The 24,071-nt window shown below is 39.4% G+C and overlaps 1 protein-coding gene and 1 pseudogene across 1 annotated transcript in view; one reads left to right on the top strand and one right to left on the bottom strand.

Annotated features, from left to right (window-relative positions):
• CA8 (carbonic anhydrase 8) overlaps positions 1-24,071 on the bottom strand; it is a 96,279-nt gene that overhangs the window by 58,385 nt on the left and 13,823 nt on the right. The window contains exon 3 of the mRNA XM_008541078.2: positions 21,965-22,089. Within this exon, the coding sequence (XP_008539300.1) occupies positions 21,965-22,089 (125 nt within the window). The remainder of the gene's footprint in view (positions 1-21,964; positions 22,090-24,071) is intronic.
• Positions 900-18,008, top strand: LOC139085342 (ubiquitin-conjugating enzyme E2 variant 2 pseudogene; annotated as a pseudogene).

Genomic DNA, 24,071 nt, shown 5'->3' with positions numbered 1-24,071 from the left:
GTCGCCGTCATTACCAGTGTGACCTGGGGCAACTTACCCAACACCTCTTGACCTGATTATTCAGCTGAAAAATAGACATAACATCTTCCTCTAAGGGATGTTTTAGTGATTAAATAAGATATGGCATGTGCCTGGCACAAAGATGGTCTTCATGGGCATTAATGCTGTCCCCACAATTCCCTGAGGATTGAGGTAAAATGAATCTTGCATTAACTCCACGGCCATAAGATAATGCAAAGACACAAAACTTCCCAACAATATAAACGTTCTGCATCTTCAAAATATTGTAAAAAGAGTGAACTATGACAGGCTAAACAAAGAAATGTAAACATATAGACATATGTAACAGAATTTCACCAAAACCATTCCCCATGGAATGGAGGAATCTGCCCCCATGGACAACTAAATGGAAACAGAGGAGGGCTGCCCTAATCGTAAGGACAAAAAGCCCTAAAAATCTACACCTATTTTTCCCTCAAAGTACTGCCTTATTTACCTAAGTTTTGTAATTTTCTTTAAAATCATAACAAACTAATCCAACTCACTTCTCGCTCAAGAGAGTTGCACAAAGAACCCTTCTTTAGCAAACTCTCCATCAACCACATCACTTCTACTGCTAATTTAAGGGAACCAAGCTGGAGAGTGAAGAAGGCCGACAGGAAAAACAAACTGATTCATCTGAAATATGGTGTTGGAGGAGAGCTCTATGGATACCCTGGACTGCCCGAAAGAAGAACAAGTGGCTCCTAGAGCAACTTAAGCCTGAACTATCACTGGAGACAAAAAGGACAAAACAAAAGGTGTCCTAATTTGGGCACGTCATAAGAAGGCAGGATTCTCTGGGAAAGACAGTAATGCTGGGAAGAGCAGAAGGCAGCAGGAAAAGAGGAAGATCAAACATGAGGTGGAGTGAGTCCACAAAGGAAGCCATGGGCATGAGCCTACAGGAGCTGAGGAAGTCTGCTGAAGAGGACATTGCCGACATCACTCATTCACAGGGTCGCCCAGGAGTCCGAGTCGAGGACAGGTAACAACAAATGCTTCCCTGAGATTTCTGTAAGACTTTCCTGCTAACAATGGAGCAGGGCAATAGGGAACCAAATATGAATCAAATTATTTTAAAGGACATTCTAGAAAACTGGATTTTAACCTACTACTGACCTAAAACAGAGTTCAAGTTTCTTTTCAATGCTGTGACAAGGTAAAGTATCCCTTTCCTTGAGTGAGGTAGAATTTGTACCAAAATAGCTTGGGTTAAAAAAAAAATCAACTAGGAACAGGAAAGGCATCAATGGGTGTGAACCAGAAAAAGCACAACAATTCAGATAGGAAACTTAACTGCGTTTATATGACAATGCACTTCAATTTTGTACAGCTCATACAGGCTTAGAGGAAAAAACATACCTAAAACAGGATGCTTACATTTTATACATAATCCAAAATGTATAATCATTAATGATGAAAGCACTTTAGATGTTCAAAAGGCAGATATGGGAACACTTATTAGGAAATGAGGACTTCACTTACGCCTGATCCTGCCCACACTGGGCCTGCCTCTGCAGGACTGGTTAGTGTCTGCTTACAACACTTCTCATTCCTCTAATCTACATAGTCCTGGCTGTCTAACGAGTATATACACTGCACTAGTCAACATCGTTATCACCTTGGCCAACCAAACCATTCTCCAAAAACCTACATAAATTAATACAAACAAAAGTATTGTTTTCTAAAAGTCTTTATGATAGATAGCATATGTTTTAGACAGATGAAATATATCAATGAGCAAACTGTATTTTAATATGTATATGTCCTCACTGAGATGGACCCTTAGAAAAGCAAGAATCTTCCTCGCTCTACAGTAACATAAGTCAGCAGACAATTTGGGTATCTAAAATTATTATAGAGGTGTACAGTTATTTTATTATCCTTGCTTTTATATAACAGTATTATAGACTTTTAATTAATTTCTATTAAGCCTTTGACAGGAATGAAAGTTTAATAAAAACATTGTTTCTGTGGTAGAATAGTAGCCACTTTATCAGTCAGCACTTCATAGCATATTTCCAATAAGGCACTGTGATGAAAATAAAAGTGACAACTATTAGCTGTAGTGTACAAAGGTGGATTCAATCTATAATGGCAGGCCTAATGAAAATATAATGTTATAAAAATGTAAATTAAGATCAAAGAATCCTTAAATTTATATGAACAACAAAAGGCCCCAAATAGCCAAAGGAATCCCGAGAAAAAAGAACAAAGTGGAGGTATCACACCTCGTGATTTCAAAATATACTACAAAGCTATAGTAATCAAGACAGCATGGTACTGGCACAAAAACAGACACACAGATCAATGGAACAGAATCGAGAGCCCAGAAATACACCGACACATCTATAGACAGCTAGTTTTTGACAAAGGAGCCAAGAACATACAATGGAAAAAGGAAAGTCTCTTCAATAAATGGTCCTGGGAAAACTGGATAGCCACATGCAGAAAAATGAAAGTACACCATTATCTTACACTATACACAAAAATTAACTCAAAATGGATTAAAGATTTGAATGTAAGACCTGAAACCATAAAACTCCTAGAAGAAAATATAGGCAGTACACTCTTTGGCATCAGACTTAGCAGTATCTTTTTGAATACCATGTCTCTTCAGGCAAGGGAAACAAATAAAAAAATAAACAAATGGGACTACGTCAAACTAAAAAGCATCTGCACAGCAAAGGAAATCATCAACAAAATGAAAAGACAACCCACCAACCAAAACAAAATATTTGCAAATCATGTATCCAATAAGGGGTTAATATCCAAAGTATATAAAGAACTCATAAAACACAACAACAAAAAAAACTAACAACTTGATCAAAAAACAGGCAGAGGATATGAACAGACATTTATCCAAAGAAGATATATAGAGAGCCAATAGGTAGATGAAAAGATGTTCAACAACACTAATTATTAGGGAAATTCAAATCAACCACAATGAGATATCACCTCACACCAGTCAGAATGGCTATTATTAAAAAGACAAGAAATAACCAGTGTTGGAGAAGACATGGGGAAAAAGGAACCCTCATAGACTGCTAGTGGGAGTGTAAACTGGCACAGCCACAATGGAAAACAGTATGGAGTTTCCTCAAAAAATTAAAAATAGAAATACAATATGATTCAGCTATTCCAGTTCTGGGTATTTATCCAAAGAAGATGAAAATAATAATTTGAAAAGACATACGCACCCAATGTTCACTGCAGCATTATTCACATTAGCCAAGAATTGGAAGCAACCTAACTGCCCATCAATGGATGAATGGATAAAGATGACGTGGTGTATGTAAACATATATATATGTATATACACAAACACACACACAGACACACACATATATATATGATGGAATACTACTCAGCCATAAAAAAGATGAAATCTTGCCATTTGTGACAACATGGACGGACCTTGAGGGTATTACATTAGTGAACTAAGTCAGATGGAGAAAGACAATTACCATATGACTTCACTCACATGTAGAAGATAAACAAACAACAAATATATAGATAGAAGACCAGACTGGTGGTTACCAGAGGGGAAGGGAGTCAGGGGAGGGCGAAAGGAGTAAACAGGCACATGTGTATGGTGACGGATGGCAAACTAGACTTTTGGTGGTGAACATGATGCAGTCTACATCAAAGTCAAAATATAATGATGTACCCTTGAAATTTACATAATGTTATAAACCAATGGGACCGCAGTAAAATAAATAAATAGAAAGAGGTTCATACTACGCAAATGACAAATGAGAAACAGGTGCCAGATAAATTGATAAAGTCTTGGGGACACCACATATCTAAATGGGATCAGCATACCCACTGTACTGGAAGTTTGTCACATTTGTGGCCGCTCAGCATCTTCTGAATACCCTCCCTGTATCTTGGGAGTTTCTCATGTTTTGAGTCCACCTCCCTCTCCCAGTGTCCCTTGGTTCCAGGGCACAGACATGTGACCCAGTTGTGCCAATCAGATGCCCCTCTATCAGACTGGGGCTCTGGCAGTACTGATCCAAGAAGGGAGGGGAGGATACTTGCTTTATCTGGAGGGTGGGGGTCAATGAGGATGTTGAGAAGGCAGTGGCTACAATGTAGTGTCTGGGGCTCAGAAATGGCAGTGGTGCCAACTGTAGAGTCTAGTGCAAAGTGGCCCAAGCAGGGGTGTCCTCATAGATCAGTTTTGCAGTGTAGTTTGGACATTGTTTCTGGAACCTGAGCCCTAGCTGGGCCCTCCATCCCTCCCAATGAAGCTACTTAATATCCTTATAATAAACTCATTTTCTGCTTAATCAGAAAAAATAATTTTAATTAAAATGAGAAAAACGATCACTATAGAAAACATTTATTCAGCAATTATTTACTATATTTAGCTACCCTGAAACTAAAAGACCCAGTAAATTCAAAATAATTCCAGAAAAGAAAATTACTGGAATAAAAAGTCACTTTTTCAGATAAGCATTTAATTGGTTTAACTGGATGTTCCTTTCTTGAGCAGACACAGTTGACTTCCACCCACCACCCAGTCCCCTTCCCTTTCCTCCACTCGAACAGAAGCACAACTACATATATCAGGAGGCCAAGTGCTTGTGGGAAGGCTAGACCCCTCCTCAGCTCAACAGGGTAAATCTTGCTGTTTAAGCTAAGAAAAGTACAAATTACAGCCTTCTCATTTCCCTGGAATGACTCTTTCAGGTACAGAGATTCTGGCCAATGCTACATGAGGGGAATTCTGCTGGAGGGTAGGGGTGACGATGGCTTCTGGGAAAACGTTTCCTAATTCATAAAACCTGTAACAGCCTGGATCAGTGCGACCACTTTGGTTAACTCCTTGGCAGTATCCACAAGAGCTGAACTATGCCTATCCTATAACTCAGCCTACACTTCTAAGTACATGTTCACCAAAAGGCTAGAATATTCACAAAAGCTCTATTCCAACAGACCAGATCTGAACGCAATCCTAATGCCTATCAACAGTAGAAAAAACATACTGTGTAAAATTCACATAATGAAATATTACACGTGAAAACAAACAAAAAATACACACCACAAAGTAGATGAGCCTCTAAACATAATGCTGAATGAATAAAAGCTAGACACAAAATAACACGTGCTCTATGATTCAATTTATATAAAATCCCAAAATAGGCAAAACTTATCCATGACGTTAGAAGTCAAGATCATGGCCAACCCTAGAAGAGCCACGAAGGGAACTTCTGGGACATTGGTTATGTTCTGTTTATTAATCTGAATGCTGGTTTCACGGGTATACTCACTTTCTGAAAATGTAATGAATTGTACACTTGTGATTTGGGCACTTTTCTGTACGTATTTATCTATAAAAATCTTACTTTAAAAAATAGAGATGGTACCAAAAGCACAGCCAATAAGAGAAAAAATGACAGATTAGACTTCATCCAAATCAAAAACTTTTGGACTTCAAGTAACACCATCAAGAAGATGAAAAGACAACCCACAGAATGAGAGGAAATATTTTCAAATCATGTCTGATAAAGCACTTGTATCTAAAAGAAAGAATTCACACAATTCAATAATAAGACAACCCAATTTTTTAAATGAGCAAAGAATTTGAAGAGAAGGATATGTGAACAGCCAATAACTACATGAAAAGATGCTCAACATAATTTATTGTTAGGAAAATGCAAATCAAAACCACAATGATTGGGGCTGGCCCAGTAACAATGTGGTTAAGTCCGTGCGTTCTGCTTTGGCGGCCCAGGGGTTTGCAGATTCAGATCCCAGGCATGGACCTACTACCACTCATCAAACCATGCTGTGGCAGCATCTCATACAAAATAGAGGAAGACTGGCACAGATGCTAGCTCAGTGACAATCTTCCTCAAGGGAAAAGAGGAAGATTGGCAACAGATGTTAGCTCAGGGCCAATCTTCCTCACCCAAAAAAAAAACCCACAAGGAGTTACTACTTCAAACCCACTAGAATGGCTATAATCAAAAAGATAGACAATAAGAAGTGTTGGTCAGGATGTGGAAAAATTGGAACCTTCATACTCCGCTGGTGGGATTGTAAAATGGTGCAGCCACTTTAGAAAACATATCAGCAATTCCTAAAAAGTTAAAGAAAGGGTTGTCATATGACACAGCAATTCCACATCTAGGTATACACTCAAAAGAAATGAAAATATATATCCAGACAAAAACTTGTACACAAATGTTCATAGCCACATCATTCATAATAGCCAAAAGTAGAAACAAACCAAACATCCATCAACTGATGAATAGTTACACAAAATATGGTCTATCCATACAATGGAATACTCTCCAGCAATAAAATGAATTGAAGTACTGATACAGGTCACAACATAGATGAATGAACCTTGCAAACTTTATGCTAAGTCAAAGAAGCAGTCAGAACAGACCACATATTGCATGAGTCCATTTATATGAAATGTCTAGAAAATCCTTAGAGACAGAGAGCAGACAGTGGTTGCCTAGGGCTGCAGGGAGAGGAGACAGATGGGGAACAACTGTTTCTTTTTGGGGTGATAAAAGTCTTCTAAAATTAAATTGTGGTGATGGTGCACAACGCTGTAAAGATACTAAAGCCATTGATTTGTACACTTTAAATGGGTGAATGTTATGGTATGTAAACTATTTTTAAATGCAACAGAATACAGTCTCTCCTCTTACAACATTTAACAATTAATTTGTGAGGATTTGATGCTTAAAGGTGATACAGCCATCCTGTGACCACAAGGGAACAAATCAAAGGGGAAAAGCTCAACTCTTGAAGTGACTTAGCAGAAAAAGGCAATGAAACTGGCCCTCGGAAATGGCTGAGCAGCTGCATTAACCAAGCATGGAGCTGCCCTTTGGGGCTTATTGTAATTTGGAAGGAAAAACTTCTTATTTCTTGGTTGTGTCTTCCATTACTTGTCTGAAAGCGAGGCACTCCTAGGAAAGAGATGTAGGATGCTAAGCAAGAGCAGTCCTTTCACTTCTTACATCAAATCTTTTATATGTACGCATAGCATAAATAACAATAAATAAAAGAGAATTTTATTACAATCCAAACTGGGGCTTCTGATAGACAAAACGTAACATTTGCTGAAAATAAAGTTATATCTAAGAGCAGACAAGAGTGAGTTAACTCACAGAGTGAGTTGCTCTGATATAGAGCTTTTCACAGACATATTCTGAAGCATTTTCTGTATTATCATTGTATAATACTCTGAAAAATAAAGACATGAAGAATTTAAACCAGTTATTAATGAGCATAAAATGTACAATCAACAAAGGCAATTTTAGGAGTATAAAGCTAATACTGAATCGCTTACACTCACATTAATATTTCTTAATAATAAGCAGTGGATTTTATTATTATTGAAGTGAGTAGCTTAATAAGTTTCAGGAATGGATTAATTATTGATGTAGATAAGGATAACGTATGCTACTATTATAGCAACAATCATAATATGTAAACTAAGGGCATAAAATAGCCATTACCTAGGATCAGGAACATAATTTCCCCTTGGTAAAGTACTGCATGATCAGGCTTCCTCAGGAACATTACATATTCCTGTGATACCGATAAGCACTGGGGATGCGATACCAAATTAAAATTGCAACCGTTATCCCCTGACACTGGATGAAGAAAACATACCATGTGTTCTTATACAAACTCATTTACCTAGAGCCCTATTCAAATAGATACATAAGTAAATAACATTAGCTGCTGCAATAAATCCTGTCTGGGACCTCTCTTCTGAGTTACAGACCTGCATTTCCAGCCCGTTACTGGGCACTTCCATTTCTATGAACAGCCACTGTCAAATCCAAAACATATCGAAGTATGCATCACAATTTCCCACCAAAACAGTCCCCCTCTCTGGCATTCCTTGAGAGCTCCACCGTTCTCCCAGTGACTGGAAGAGGCTCCAATCTTAGAGGGATCATGGACTCCTCTTTTCCTCGAATCTCCAATCAAAGCCCCAGGAAGCTCTGAACGTTCTCTCTCCACATCGTTTCTAACACTCCCTGCTTTCCTCTGTCAAGGCCGTCATCCAGCTGATGTCATGTGAACATCACGCTTGGTTTTTAAAATGATTTCTTAAAGGGCATCATCTCTACTCATCAATGAAATTGATTACATTTCACTAGAAATGCTTTAGAAGGGAAGCGGTTTTTGCATATTTTGTCACTGGTGTGTTCCCAGTACCTAAAACTGCCTGGAACGTACATAGTAGATGCTCAATAAATATTTTGTGAATGAGTGAAAAATTCATAACTGTGAAATATAGAACAGTGATACCCGCTTCTCTTGGCCAAATTCTACATACACATCATACATCTCTCAAAAGAAAAGCTTCTTGATGAAAACCTGACATTCAAGAGCTTGCATTCTTTGTCCTCAGCCTGCCATTCTAAATCTATCTCCAGCTACTTAATTTCCAGATTTCCTAAGTCTAGCTGGAACAGATTACCATAAAATAGCTATAGTTATATGTTTATACATAGACAGCATATATGTATAAATAGCTATATATATGTATTCAACTGCTATGAAATGCCACAGAGAAAAACAAATTAGAGAAGAAGGACATGGACTGCAAGCAGGTTAAGGTCAGCCTCACTGATTACACGACATTTGAATAGAGACCCAAAGGTGCTGAAGGAGCAAGCCATGTGGGGAGAATTCTAGGGGGAGAATATACCAGACAGAGGAGAAAGTAAGGCAAAAGTCCCCTAGCAGGGAGAAGGACATCTCTGTCCTACTGACATCCTCAGCACCTGGCATCACGCCTAGAACTTTCCATCTACTCTTCCACCTACTTGTTTATATTTATTTAAAGCCCACTATATGCCAGGAACTGAAATTCTATTAGAAGCCAAACCAAACTTCAAACATGAAAATTCCTATCCTAGAATTTGTCTTTCAGTTTAATTACATAAAAATCTCAACCAATCTCAAATTCAGCATGACTACGGTTGACCTTGACATCTTTCCTCCAATTCCTTCTCCCTCCTGGCATCCCCATGTCATTTCACAACACACAGTGTCCCCAAGCCTCCCACTCAACATCTCCGTTCATTTGTGACAAGCGTAGCATTACGTACCTGCTTACTGAATATTATTCCAAAGAAAAATTACAGTAGTTGTTCAGCCCAAATTTATACCTACTATTTTCCCCAAGACCCCCCAAAAAAAGGGTTGAAGAGAGAAAGGCAAAGTCATCTGCCATTCTCTCAAATCTTTGTCCCCACAGAATTCGGCATTTACTCAATAAGAAATACAACCAACATGTTTCTGACATTAGACTCAAACAATCAAGGAGAAGAATTATCCTTGGGATAACTCCAAAGAGAGGGCTCAAATTTAACCAGAGTCAAGAAGCAAAAAGTCGGGGCCAGCCCTGTGGCCAAGTGGTTAAGTTTGCGTGCTCCATTTGGGGAGCCCAGGGTTTCGCTGGTTCGAATCCTGGGCACGGACATGGCACCGCTCATCAAGCCATGCTAAGGCAGCATCCCACATGCCATAACTAGAAGGACCCACAACTAAAATACACAACTTTGTACCGGGGGGTTCTGGGGGGAAAAATAAAATAAAAAATAAAGCTTTAAAAGAAGCAAAAAGTCTAGTTCTCCAGAGCCGTTTAGCTCACCCAGATCTGTAAGGCCCATACGAGAAATTCTAATAATCTAAAACAAAATTTTGTGTTACTTGTGCAAATATGGTTTTCATACTAAATTCAAAATAAAGTCTCCACTAAACTTTAGATATTTGTAAATAGCCATGTAATTTTATGTATCTTCATTTGCTGCTTTCACGGTCAATATCTTTTTTTATTTCTGCCACTTTCTTTAATTTTTAACATACAGAAGCTTGTAAGAGCCATCAGGCACACTGACAGGATATGGACATCTATGTGGAAAAATACACGGGCCACAGGAAGAGTGTGACAGAAGAGAAAGACTCTGGGAACAGCAATTGACAACAACAAGTTGTAGTAAGTCCAAGGAGTAGAGATATCAAGAAAAATCTCAAGGTCAGCCCAGTGGCATAGTGGTTGAGTTTGGGTGCCCTGCTTCGGCGGCCCGAGGTTCGCAGGTTCAGATCCCAGACATGGACCTACACACCACTCACCAAGCCATGCTATGGTGGCATCCCACATACAAGATAGAGGAAGACTGGCACAGATGTTAGCTCAGGGACAATCCTCTTCAAGCAAAAAGAGGAAGGTTGGCAATGGAGGTTAGCTCAGGGCCAATTTTCCTCACAAAAAACAAAAAAAGAAAAATCCTCTCAGAAAACACCACAAAGAGGAGACGTTCTGCCGGGTGTCGTCTAGGAAGCCCAGGCAGAAATACACATTACCCTGTAAATATGAATAAATTCAGACCATTAGACTAAAAAGGGGATGAAAATTCCAAAGCTGAAAATGTTTTCCCTTGAGAACACAAATCAACTCCAATTAACAATAAATAAAAACTAAAATCTATTAATCCTTAGTTTAATTCACTCCTCTGTTGTGTGCAAAAAGATTAGAACTGCTCCAATTAAGACTCAAAGTATACAAGTCTTAGTAAGACATTTCTTAAAATAGTATCATTTATTAACCCAAATTCATCAGCTTCTCCCCACCATGGTACCTCACTTTCTGATTCCCTTTTTTTCCTACTAATTGTTTCATCACTGTTCAAGTTACTCAAGCTCCATCTCTCAGCATCATATTGGCCTTTTCTCATCCCTCATCAAGCCCTATCCATTTGTCCTCTACTACGCTCTCAGATTCATCTCTTCTTTTTCCACGTCATTTTCATCCAGCAAACTCCTTCTCAGTCATTAAGCCCCAGCTCCCATATCCATTCCTTTCCACAGTTTTCTCTGAGCCCAGCAGAAATCTATTATTCTGTGATGTGTGTTTCCCTTTATATTTCATCCCCTAAAAGCTTTTTCTAGATCTAGATTATTTCCCATTTATTGACACATGTTCAGCCCCAACCACAGCAGCAAATACACAGTAGTTGCTTCCTAAGTGTGTTCTGAATTTATTTACATTGTCATTTAACTCTTCAGTTATTATCTTTTCAGGTTTGTCTTAATTCTACCTCTTCCAAACTGACTGGGGAATCATTAGAAAAAGATGTTGTTTTCTTATATTTCACATTTCTCACGGGGTTCGCCTTTAAATACAGATACTTAACAAAGGTTTGTTAACTGACTGGGATATACTCCACCATCTTGCCTCTCTAAGAAAAACAAAATTCAGTAATATTTTCCTTTTCATTTGCTCATGGGGAAAACAGCCTCTGGAAGAGAGCTACAAAGAAAGCAGCCCACTGGAGCTCAGCTGAGGAAAAGGTAAGAGGCATTACTAACGGTACAGCCTTTATTCCACTGTGACCCAAGCCACTGACTGAACATAGTCAAGCTCTTTAATATAGTCAAGCCTTAGATCAGTTATAAAACAGCAAGATTTAGAACACAGTTAAGGCATGTTAGGGCTGATAAGTTAATTAGGAACAATGCCTGCTGATAAAAATCTATATTTGTTCTCCATAAGAAGGAGGATGTGATATTTGCCTTTTTAAATTATTGCAAAATATTCCCACTGCCATACAACCCAAATTCAGACTAGGATTAATGGTTTAAGCCCTGGACCCAGGTCACAATTTTTGAAAACTGAAACATCCATAAATCACCTTTAGTTATATCTCTGGTTTAGACAATGATCAGCCCAAGCTGAGAGGATGAATTGGACAAAAACCTATCCAAGTAAATTAGAAAGAAGAAAAAAATAAAATCCTACACGCTTCCAAACCCTTGTTCACTCTACTGCCCAATGTGTTGTAGAAAATGGAAAATTCTGTGACGATCTTAGGGACAGTGGAGCAGCAAGCAAAAAGGGACGTGGTCCCAGATGGTAAACAGATGCAGAAGAAACTTGCAATAAAAGGAAATGGGACTTCCTTCACTGATTCCCAGATGTGGCTGGTCTCCTGCTAGTGTCCTGTGCCATAGAATTTTAAAGGTACGTGGGAAAATTTTGAAGAGTTGGTCTTATTAACAGGAAATGCCTGTTCCCTGGTTCCTGGTTCCTACAAAGAGGGATTTTCCCTAAACAAGATAAGCCTTCCTTTCCATTCCTCCAACTAACTCCTCCCTCTTTTTTGAGCTGCCCTTAGAGAGCAGGCTAACCATCCTACCTAGAGCCTGACTCCCTCCCGCCCCCTCGCCCACCACTGCCTACAGCCAAGTAGGCAGACCCTTTCCTCTCTCACACAGAGCAATGTCTCCTCCTATCTAGTTCTCTCCACAGTAGAAGTGATGTTTTGTCTTCCATCTGACTTCTCTAATAAAGTCTTATTTCTTATTTGTTCAGAACTCAGGCTAGGGAGAAGGGAATCTCCTTATGGGATCTCCTCGGAGAACTCACCAATTTATAGAAGAGAAGTCACCAAGGGATATTCATGGGAAGTACATTAACTCTGAAATCAAATAAGTTGGTTCCACCAAATAAACTCTCATCCAGAGCTCTACATGATTCATTAAGCTGGGTTTAGAGAATGTGCTTGTCTTTGGGTCCCTAAGTGAAACATCAATTGATGAAAAAAGGTCCCTCTTTAATTTATAAGGTCTTACAAGCATAAATGTCTTCCTTTGATACTTCATGTTTATATTCAACAGTTTAAAATCTGGATTTCTGGGGCCGACCCAGTGGTGCAGTGGTTAAAGTTCATGCACTCCACTTTGGCACCCTGGGGTTCACAGGTTCAGATCCTGGGCCAGACCTACACACGACTCATCAAGCCATGCCATGGTGGCGTTCCATATACAAAACAGAGGAAGACTGGCACAGGTGTTAGCTCAGCAACAATCTTCCTCAACGAAAAAGAGGAAGACTGGCAACAGATGTTAGCTCAGGGACAACCTTCTTCACCAATAAATAAACAAATAAATAAAATCTGGTTTTCTTTTTTTTCTACTCATTTCTTCCAAAAAAAACAAAAAACAACTATATTGTCCTAAGTTACAACATTTTCATCCAATACAGCTAATTATGCCCTTAAAATGCTTTTAGAAAGCACTTTAAGTGAATACCAGATTGTGTTTACTAACAGTATTTTCCACCACTATACAAGATATTCCATATATGGTGCCTCCAATATTACACCATTAATTTTCATAGCCTCTCCCTAAGTTTCATGAGGGTAGGTACAATTGAATTATCCTTAGGGACCAATGAAAGAATTGATGTTAGACAACTACTCAGATGTCCGGTAGCAAACACCATGGTGAACTGAATCAGAGTGCACCTCTCCCCGACTAATAGTTTACATCAGCAGAGCAGGCTGCCTCCTAGCGAGCCAGGGCATCAAAGAGCCCAGTGTCCCAGAATAGGCAGGGTATGATGTTTTAATAGTCCATAAGGAGTTTTTGTTGAGTTGAGCTCTAAGAAGCTAAAAGAAAAAATGTACTAAAGCACAGCAAAGTAGTGGCCAGAGCACAATTATCTTACTAACATCACTGTGCCATTTTAAGCTTTCATTCTTAAACACACACACACAGAAAAATATATATATACACACACACACACAGCTTTTATACTGGTTAAGATCTTACGGAATAGAAAAATCTCTTTAACAGCCTTCTTCTCTTCAATTAGACGTTTTGTCTTACTCTTACCCAACTATCTTACCCAGGAAACAGTTACTTGATTTTCACTACAAAATAAGCTAATAATATAAATTCTACTGCATATACACGCATAATAATCATAAAAAGATGTGTCAGCAAAAATAGCCAGAAAAAGTGTCATATTGATTAGATTTATAAATGAAAATATATTCAACTAAAGAGGGAACAGGAGTCCTAAGGAAAAACAAAAGACTTCAAAATTTTTCTCCATTCATATTCTCCGCATTTATTTGTAGTAACAAAAAGGCTTTTGGTTTCCCCCTGAGGATATTTCCACTAGATATTTATCATCACAACCACATCACCTCTTTGATTTCCTACCATCTTTTCCTAATAACAGGAAGTACATACTGAAGGGTTTACTCTCTGTCGGCTTCTGAGCTCATTTCTAGCCCTTACATAGACAGGAACATCGAGGCTGCAAGAGTTTTACTAGCTCGCCCAAGGTTGCAGAGCTCGGATTTCAATTCTGGTTTTTGTGACTTCAGATCCTAAACTCTTACCAACTATACCCATGGGACTCCCTCCCACACAGTGCCCTATTCATCGAGGCAGCAGCACTGGTCCTGTGCTCTGTAGCGGCTTTCCAGAACCTAGACCCTTCTTAACTCCTCCCGACCAGCAAAACTTTCCTACCCTGTGTCTCATTGATTCTAATTTTGTAGTATTGTAGTCGTTAATCTAGCCTACAACCACCCTTAACAAGGTTATCCCTAGCACAGTACCTTTCACATACTAGCTGATAAATTGTATGTTTGGTTGACAATCATTTGCACGTCAAATAACATATTTACTTTCTAATAAGTGTCTTCAAAATTTTCTTCTAATTAGCTTCTCATGGCTGGAATTTGCATACTACACAGGTAGGGTAGAGGGGGTGAGGCCCTTTCAAGGCGACAGAAACAATTATATCTTCTAAACGCTCATCAAGTTACGGGGGGAGGAGACAAATCATATCCCGCATTTGAACTGCCCCAACGTAATAAAAACTCCATGAGTTCTCTGTTGCACTCAGTGCTGCAGCCCTGGCACTGAGCCCAGGGCCCAAACAGTCGGTTCCCAAGAAATACTTGTTGACTGGATGGATGGATGGATGGATGGAAGGATGGAAGGACAGATGGAAGGATGGAAGGATGGAAGGATAGATGGATAGATAGATGGATGGATGGACGGACAGACAGACAAATAGATGAATGGGTGGAAATGAGTTATTTAAAGATGAACACTTTGTTGGTTACAGACTATATGGTTAAATCAGAGTCTCTTTTTTATCTGAAGGTATATTAAGAGGAGACATATTTTACTGTAGAATTTAGATCTGTTAGAACCCAATTTAAGATATTTTCTATACACAGCAAGTCTATAACCACCTATAAATCAATTATGTATCATATTCATTTATAGGAACTAATTTTTCATTTTGCACAAATTTGCCTTACATCGTAAAAGCAGCTATATTATAAATGCTTCTAGTTTGCCAAAAAACCTTTTATACATCTTCAAGCAATGACAAAGAAAAATCTACTAAAAGAAATACTTACAGATGCAAAATCAAAACTAGGTTCAGAGTGACCACTCAAAGCTCAGGTTGCCTTACACACTTCTCTTTCAAAGTGGGAATCATGCCACACCACGTGGTACAGCTAAAAGAACATTTCTGTTTGTTCAACACTAATTTATTTTCTATTCAGTAAACTGTGAAGTTTCTGCACTAAATACATTTTAATGAATGAAAAAATAAACATGCTGAATCAAAGCAGGAACTATGATTTTTATGGCGTAAAAATCCAAGAGTTCATTAGAATTCAGGAAACACAAAATTTGTTACTATTTTTTTTATCCAACGTGCAAGGGAGTTTGTGCAATGATGACCACTGAAGAGGCCGTAGCACAAGGTTCAAATTCCTTCATCTGTTTATCCAGACGCTCAATCTGCTAGCCCTGTGGAAGATTCCAGGATGCCAAATCATAATGATCATTCTATTTAGAGACAAGATGTTCCTTTTTCTGGTCAAAATAATAAAACTTCCCAGAGAAGCTGAACACTCAAATTTCAAATTGTTTCCTTTAGAATCAGTCTTAACATCTCTTAACGGCAAGTTTTCTTTTTTTCCCATAAAGCAACTGATTTCAACCCAAAGTATTAACTACCATTAAAACAAATCTCAAACTAGAGTTGATTTTCCTAGGAATTGGCTTTGGAAAACGAAAACAAGCACTCCTTGGAGCAGAAGTCAGTCCCCAGGTCTGCATGTGCCCTGCCATTTCCCAGGTGTGCGACCCTGAGCTAGTTCCCTTCCCCTCCAGACCCTGACGAGCACCTCAGCAAAGCAGGTGGGACTAGATGATCCATTAAATCCACCCCCATTCTCAGGGAGCAGCAAGAGTTCCACACTCCTATACCTTCACAAAGCCACGCCGACTTTTGTCTTCATAGCCTGTAAGGCCAGGGCACAATGCCACAACTTCACTACAATCCTCCTACGCAAGGATAAACCATGCCCGTCTCTGAACGGGGCTGCATGCAGACAGAAAAGCCCCTCACAGGGCCAGGGGCCAGGACAAAGACTGTTGGGTTGTCTCTTTCAAGCTAAACCATTACAGCAAAGACCAACAGCAAGGATAATTCTTTCTTAAATGGCATATTGAACCAAAATACACTCTTCTTCATTCAGGCCATACATCATGGCTTCCTATAAGTTGCCCTGTGATCCTTAATGTTTTGGAGCCTCAGAGTTCTGCTATGTTAAACAGGAGTTTGGAACAAGTGATCTCTAAAGTTCCTTTTAAAAATAAATTCTTTAATTATATATCTTATAGGTCTAATCCTCATCATGTTGTGTCTCACTAGAGTCATCCTATTACATTTCCTTGGAAAGTCAATGGAAGTCTCTATTTTTGGAGAGATTCACATACATGAAGCTCTAATTGAGATGTCCTTGGAAGTACATAATGAAAAGATCATCACTTCACTATTAACCAGGCGAACTCTTCCCAGTATCTCTTCAGAGTAGTCAAATAAATGAATAAAAATAAATGTCTATATGTCAGGTGAATATGTCAATGACTTGGGAGGCAGCAAGCCCAAAAGCCAGGTCATTTTTACTAAAAGAACATTTAAATGGTAGACATTACCATTTGTCTGAAAAGAAAAGAAAAAATGTAGGATATCTGAAGACCTGGGGTACTGGGGGAGTGGGGTATAACGTTCATGACTGGCAGTATATGATGAGATACATCCTTCATAATGTTTTATTGGTCTATTTTGCAACCAAGGCCTGGACTCTTCACAATCATAGAATCCTGCTCTACACAATGAAACTCACTTCCTTTTTTTTTTTCTGTTTACCTAATGTACTCAACTTTCCATAAACAGCTGGTATGTGGTGTAATTATCACCGAGCCCTTTCAAAGCACACATAGTAACAGCTGCTCTTTAAATACAACTATAAATAAAGATAAGGGTCTGCCCTACAGTATGGCTGTGCCTCTTTCTCGGTAATTCACTCTCAAATCACAAACTCTCAGGCCCAAAGATCAAGAAAGTCACACCCACCACACACGATCTCCTGCTGGTCTGTGGGCAGGATCAGTGCCCAGCCTGACAAGACCATCCCTCATCTGTAGTGAAACGCGAAAAAGGGAAATAATGTAGTGAGTTCTTTAAAAGCTAAATCTATTCAATTTATAGGTTTGTGCTTCATTCTGAGACCACATCCTTCCATTTGGCTACTAAGGATCCTCTCTTTATAAAACGATGGGGCCTGCAGAGATCTAGCAATGCTCTTATTTGGAAAAAGTAAAACCCGGCCACATTGTTGGTCTCCCCCTCTCTAATTATGTTATTTAATTTTACTGAAACAGCATAAAATCTAAATGCCATGGAAGTACTCTCCCATGGAAGTATGAAAGTAGCAATTCATGTAAAGACTAATTATAATTTACCAAGAGTTACACAGGCTACAGCGTTAGGCTACCTTAAAGTGGCAAAGAAGATGATAGTCTCCACGGATAAACCATGAAAATAGAATACAGAGCCTGAAAGTTGAATGTGAACCTAAATACCTAGAAGTTCCTCCATCAGTTAGATTTGTAACAAAAATTAATATGAATGGAACAAAGAATTCTAGTGGAGTGTTGGATGCACAGAGTATACCGGAGTTAGCAAAATGGTAAAATTCATATAGCATCAAAGTTGGACTCTAAAAGAGTTGACGTCTAATGACATCCAAAGAAAAGATGAAGCTTCCACAGCCACCAGAAGGACAAACATACAGGAATTAATTTGATTGGATCTCAAATTTGTCTTAAATCAACAGCCTTCCACTCACGTTGCTGTCTTGATTAAATATCACGATGCAAAACACCCACACTTTAAAAAAAGAATTCCAGCTCGCAGACGTGACCCAGACATCTGTAAGAATATAGTTAATACATGCAAACCATGATGATTCCAGGTAACAGGAAGAAAAACACAGCACAATTTTTTTTCTCTTGTTAAGGCACTGTCCTTCAAGCATAAACCTGGAGTTTTCATAATAGAATTCAGGTTTACAAGCTGAAAGCATGGCAAGAAATGTCAGATAGGCGTAGAAGAACGTGTTTCTGAAAACTAAAAATCTCAAGAAGGAAAAACAGAAATGGCAGGCTTTTTTCATCTTGCTTAGAAAAAGGGCCGCTGTTTAAATTGTTTAAAGTCCCAAATTGTCTTAATTTTTGAAGCAATATGGGTGTTGGCTACCAGTAGATCAACAATGTATTCAAGAATGTTTTTATATCCGCACTTATCACTTTAAAAAGTCAAAAGGGGAGGTTGATGAATTTCTATTAAAAGCCATTGCTGCATTACATGTAACAGACATGGTAAATAGCTCTTTATGGTGTTTGTTTATTAATAAACCATCCATTTAAGCGAAATCAACAAAAAGGAAATATAGATAGATATGTGATTTGGAAATTGAAGTTAGTCATAAATGTAAATAAATATGGAAAGTGTCCTCAAAAAAATATTTTTTTAATTATGTACTCAAAAGTTTACCTGGTCTCCTAACTCTCTGCTGTCCTATTGGTCACGCCCTTGTGTTCAAGGTGGCCCTTGATGGCAGCTCAGGACCTGATGACCAGTGGCAAGTTATCTACCTAACTCCACATTAGCATCTCACTCCCACACCTGGACTGTTCTGCATGGACTCTCTCTCTCTCCTCTCTTTCGCCACACCACATAAGCCCTCTCCTCCTTACAACTCAGCTCACTACTCAAAGCCTCCATTTAAAAAAAAATAGGGTCTGGGTCGGTGGCACAGCAGTTAAGTTCACGTGCTCCATTTTGGCAGCTTGGGGTTTGCTGCTTCAGATCCTGGGAGCAGACCTATGCACCGCTGCTCAAGCCACACTGTGGCAGGTGTCCCACATATAAAGTAGAGGAAGATGGGCATGGATGTTAGCTCAGGGCCAATCTTCCTGAGGGAAAAAAAAAAAAAAAGGACTAGCAGTGGATGTTAGCTCAGGGCTAATCTTCCTCAAAAAAAAAAAAACAACTAAAAACTAAAAACCTGGCTTGCAGAGATGGTCCTCTAATTCCACACACTTACAGTCCATCTAGGATGGAGTATTAAGTAAATGTCAGATGCCTGACACAAGTATTTTCTCTAGGGCTGGAACAGGGATAATCTGTGATAACAAAGAGCATAAATATCATTCATCACCTATTCTGGAAAAATTACAGTCAGTAATTCCATTATCCTAAATATAAACATTTCTGCAGAAACAAAGCCTTACTACAAGAATTTGCTCTTTGCTCAAAACAAACCATTACCTGTGCCTAAGGGACCAGAGCAGTTAAAACATCACCAGGCAGCAGGACCAGTCTGAACATTCGGTCTGGAAATTCTATTTGACTGCAGAGCAAAGAGCACACACATCACGGGCTCACCTAAGCTCATTAAACTTCCCCAAGGCTGTAAATTCTGTGTGTCACAAGCAATGCCGCTGAATTCCCATCCAGAAATTGTTGCCTATCCCATTATTCCAGCTCGCCCTAAAATTTTTTTTAAAGACTTTATTTTCCTTTTTTCTCCCCAAAGCCCCCTGGTACATAGTTGTATATTTTTAATTGTGGGTTCTTCTAGTTGTGGCATGTGGAACGCTGCCTCAGTATGGCCTGATGAGCGGTGCCATGTCCACACCCAGGATCTGAATCGGCGAAACCCTGGGCTGCTGAAGTGGACCACGAGAACTTAACTACTCGGCCACAGGGCTGGCCCTTCCCTAAAATTTTTGATCATTAGAGTACGCCTTTGAGGGCTGGTTGACATGAAATGATGAAATGGCCTTGCAAACCCAAAGAAGAGGTCAGGGCGGAGACCCTGACAGCCCAGGGGTGCTTTCCCCTGCCCCTCACTTTGCCCTCCACCACCCATTGGGTTTAATTGCTCGAGATTGTTTTGAGTCCTCTCTCCTCTTTGATACATTCTGGTGTGAACTTTTCCTTCTCAGGCTGGGTGAAGATAAGGCAGTAGTGGCGACAGGGCAGAATTGTTTTAAGGCCATAAAAGTGAGAGGAAGTCTGTAGACATTGAGAAAAAAGCCCCTGGAAACATTTGAAACGTTTGAAAACAACCTTCCCCATCATGGCGTGAAAGAAGCTGTCTTCTCTCACTGTCCTCGCTAGCCCTCACCTCCCATACTCTTCAACATACCACAACTTGGTTTTTTTCCCTCCATCCTTAAAACATCTAATATTTCTCTTTGAAGACTTGAGTCTTTTTCAAAGAAAGGGATATCTGAACTTCCAGAGGGACTTTTTTAAAAATTCTAATTAAAGCAATGTTGAGAAATACTTTCTCTACCATCATTTTCTAAGGTACATACATCATTCATATAAATTATACAGTAGTGCTTTCCAGGCACTGAGACAGGCCTGCATGTGGAATCTGACCATGAGCAATTCCATACTTCATTAACTATATGTGCAACTGGGAACGCAAGGAAAGAAGACAGGCATTCCAGCAGCCCCAAAAATATAGCACTACATGCCGCTGCAGGCTACTTCCTGCAGAGAACTGCAGGTTATCAGGGAAGGAAATATAAACAAGACCAGGCCAACAGGGACGTCTCAATCTCCCCGCCGTGGATTGTTTGTCTGATGTACCTAGCAGCGGACTAGAGGATGTGAGTGAAAGGAGAATGAGAGGGAGACTGTCTTTAGGACGTGCCTTAGCTTGGGCTGCTATAACAAATTACCATAGACAGGAGCTTAAACAACAAACACTTCGTTCTCACAGTTCTGGAGGCTGGGAAGTCCACGACCAAGATGCCGGTAGATCTGGGGTCTAGGGAGAGCCCACTCCCTGGCTGTGGATGGCTGTCTTCTCCTTGCTCCTCACATGGCAGAGAGCAGAGAAGCAAGCTCTCTCTGGACTCTTCTAAGACCACTAATTCCTTTCCTGAGGGCTCCACCCTCATGACCTCATCTAATCTTAATTACCTCCCAAAGGCCCCACCTTCTGATACCACCACATTGAGGGGCAGAGTTTCAATATATGAATTTGGGGGGGGGACACAAACACTTCAGTCCATAACGGGAGCCCACAATCAGGGAGAAAGACACTTTAGACACTAAGGTTACAATCCATAAGATCAGTGGCACGACAGCAATCTAACAAGTACACTGGGAGCACAAAAGAGGGAGAAAAAGTCCCATAGAGGAAATGACACTTCAACTGGACATTGAAGAAAGAGCAGAAGTTGACTAAGAAGATAACAGGCGAGGGAATTCATCAGACAAAAGAAGGACTCTCTAAAAGTCGCTCTTTCTCTCTAACTGCTTGGGGTAAATAAAAGCAGCCTACCAATTTTAATCAGAGCTAAACTAGACTTTTAATTACCATTGAGGTTTTCTGAAAAGTTACTTGTTTTCAGTTTATCTTCTATTCATAGCATCTAAAAAAAGTGACCTACTGAATTTGAAGAGGCAGCATATTTACAAGACTAATGATACTAGGATGAAACTTAATAGCATAGATTACCTTCATGGCCAATAGCCCACGTGCATTCCTCCAAGCCCAGTAACGTGGACAGGAGGCTTCATTTGCTGCCCCAAGCTCACATTTCATTAAGCACTTTTTTATTTTAATATAAATTGATAATGCATCTACTTTTAAACTAAACCATTTTCAGTAAACCACTGAATACTTTATATGAAAAACCAGAGTTTTCATGAGATGCTCTCTTATTCTTACCTCCATGGGAAAAGCTTTGAAATTAACCGTGTGCTCAGAACCACGCTGGTTTTCTCTTCCCCAGTGAAATCTAACTTCATACAGTTCAAATTCGTGCCCTTGAGGCAATGGACCTCCCAATAGAACTGAAAAAAGAAAATAAATTCTATTTAATTACATCTCAAACACAATCATCAGTACAGCATTATAAACACTGGGGACGTTTTTTTGCCAAAAAGCTCTCATGAGCTCTACAAATTAAATTCATGTACCCAAATGAAAAATATAGCACAACTGTGACATGGATTGACACTACCTCAAGTGTAGCTGAAATTCTTGTACTGGCCATTCAGATACAGTAGAAGTTCAAAAACTCTGAAATACGTGGTAATGATATGTACATGTTAACGTCTTGTGTGTTGCAGGTTTAGGAGTACACAAGGAATACAAATGCAGAATATGGTCTGAGCCTCAGACCGACCAATAATTCACTGCAGACCTATCAGTAAATTAAACCTAGTTTACAGATCATCCATTTGAACTACCAGGCTTACAATTTAAAGAACAGGTGGAAGCTAACAAAATTATCCATGAAGAGAGTTATTATTAAGCCACTCTGATTTTTCAACAATGAAATCCCACTTAAAAGGCAATTTACCATTCAGTGTCACATACAATGCAAACAAAAGAAAACTGTGATAAAATATTAACAATCCTTAAAATATTAACATTAGTTCTACAGGGTTTTGTCTTTATCATTTCTAGATATGACCCAGAACTTTTATTTTATGTCCCAGACAAGAGCACTTTAAAGGATGATAAAAAGTACATCTGTATGAGAACCTGTCTTGAAGCAATAAAATACTTTCTTTAGTTAAACACTCCCTGATATTATATGTAAAAACCTAAAATAAAGTCTATTACAATTAACTAACTTCAACACAAAGGTTGTTTGCATTTTTCCTGTAAAAATTGTTAATTCTAGGGGCCAGCCTGGTGGTGTAGCAGTTAACTTTGCATGCTCCACTTCAGCAACATGGGTTTGCGGGTTCAGATCCCAGGTGCAAACCTACACACCACTTGTCAAGCCTGCTGTGGTGGCATCCCACATACAAAATAGAGGAAGACTGGCACATATATTAGCTCAGGGACCATCTTCCTCAGGCAAAAGGAGGAAGTCTGGCAACAGACGTTAACTCAGGGCCAATCTTCCTCACCAAAAAAAAAAAAAAAAAATTGCTAATTCTAAATAGTATCAGCTAAGAATTACAGGTTATTTTTAGTCATGGAACTGAAAAAATTCACCTCCACGCCCCAGAAGTGGCCTCTTTGAAAGACACTTGGGTGCCATTGTGGAGGAAGAAACAGCATCCAGGCCTCTCTCTTAAGGAAAAGTTTTGTTGTTCATCCTTATTCTAGGACTCAAAGGAGAAGAAAAGGACCTGATGCAGCAATATTTATTTGTTTGGTTGGTTCTCCACCTAATAACTTTTTCCAAAAAGAATTTAAGGCTGCTTACAAAAGGCACATATAATACAGCCCGACAGCATCAATTAGAAATAAGAGCAAAAGCAAAACAAACAGAGAGGAAGAAAATAGATGGGGAAATGACTCTCACACAAAATGAAGGTCATGAAGTCCTTGCTAAAAGTGCCCTATAAATTTGGTTCTAAGCTTTCTACCAGCTCAAACAAAGAAGAAAAAGAACGCCAATAGTAAAAACCAATTTTAGTTTTTCAAGCGCATAAACCTCCCATCAAGGGGACAAAGGGAACGAGACACATGGCCCCTAGGATAATACTACCTCACACCATCTTAATGTTCATCCTCCTGCTTGGGCTTAAGTCTCACACCAAATTTGAGGGGTCAGCGTTATGATCCCCAGGGACAGGGGAGAAGAGTGACTGAGAGGGGCTATGTGTGACCTGCCCTCGTCATGCAGCGAGCAAGCTCCAGCAGCCTGGACTCGAAACTTCTGACCCACATCCCAGGGTGAGACAGGGATGGGGAAACCCAAATTCCAGTATCTGTGAGCACGAACCAAAAAGCAGTGAGTTCTTGAAGCCTAGATTTCTCAACTGCAGTCCTCTTTGAGTATACATCTCATCCTCTTTCCAGGGACAAGCAA

Source organism: Equus przewalskii, chromosome 8, assembly GCF_037783145.1.
Source record: "Equus przewalskii isolate Varuska chromosome 8, EquPr2, whole genome shotgun sequence".
Lineage (NCBI taxonomy): Eukaryota > Metazoa > Chordata > Mammalia > Perissodactyla > Equidae > Equus > Equus przewalskii.
The sequence above is the reverse complement of the archived record's forward strand: the minus strand, read 5'-3'. Positions and strand labels throughout refer to the sequence as shown.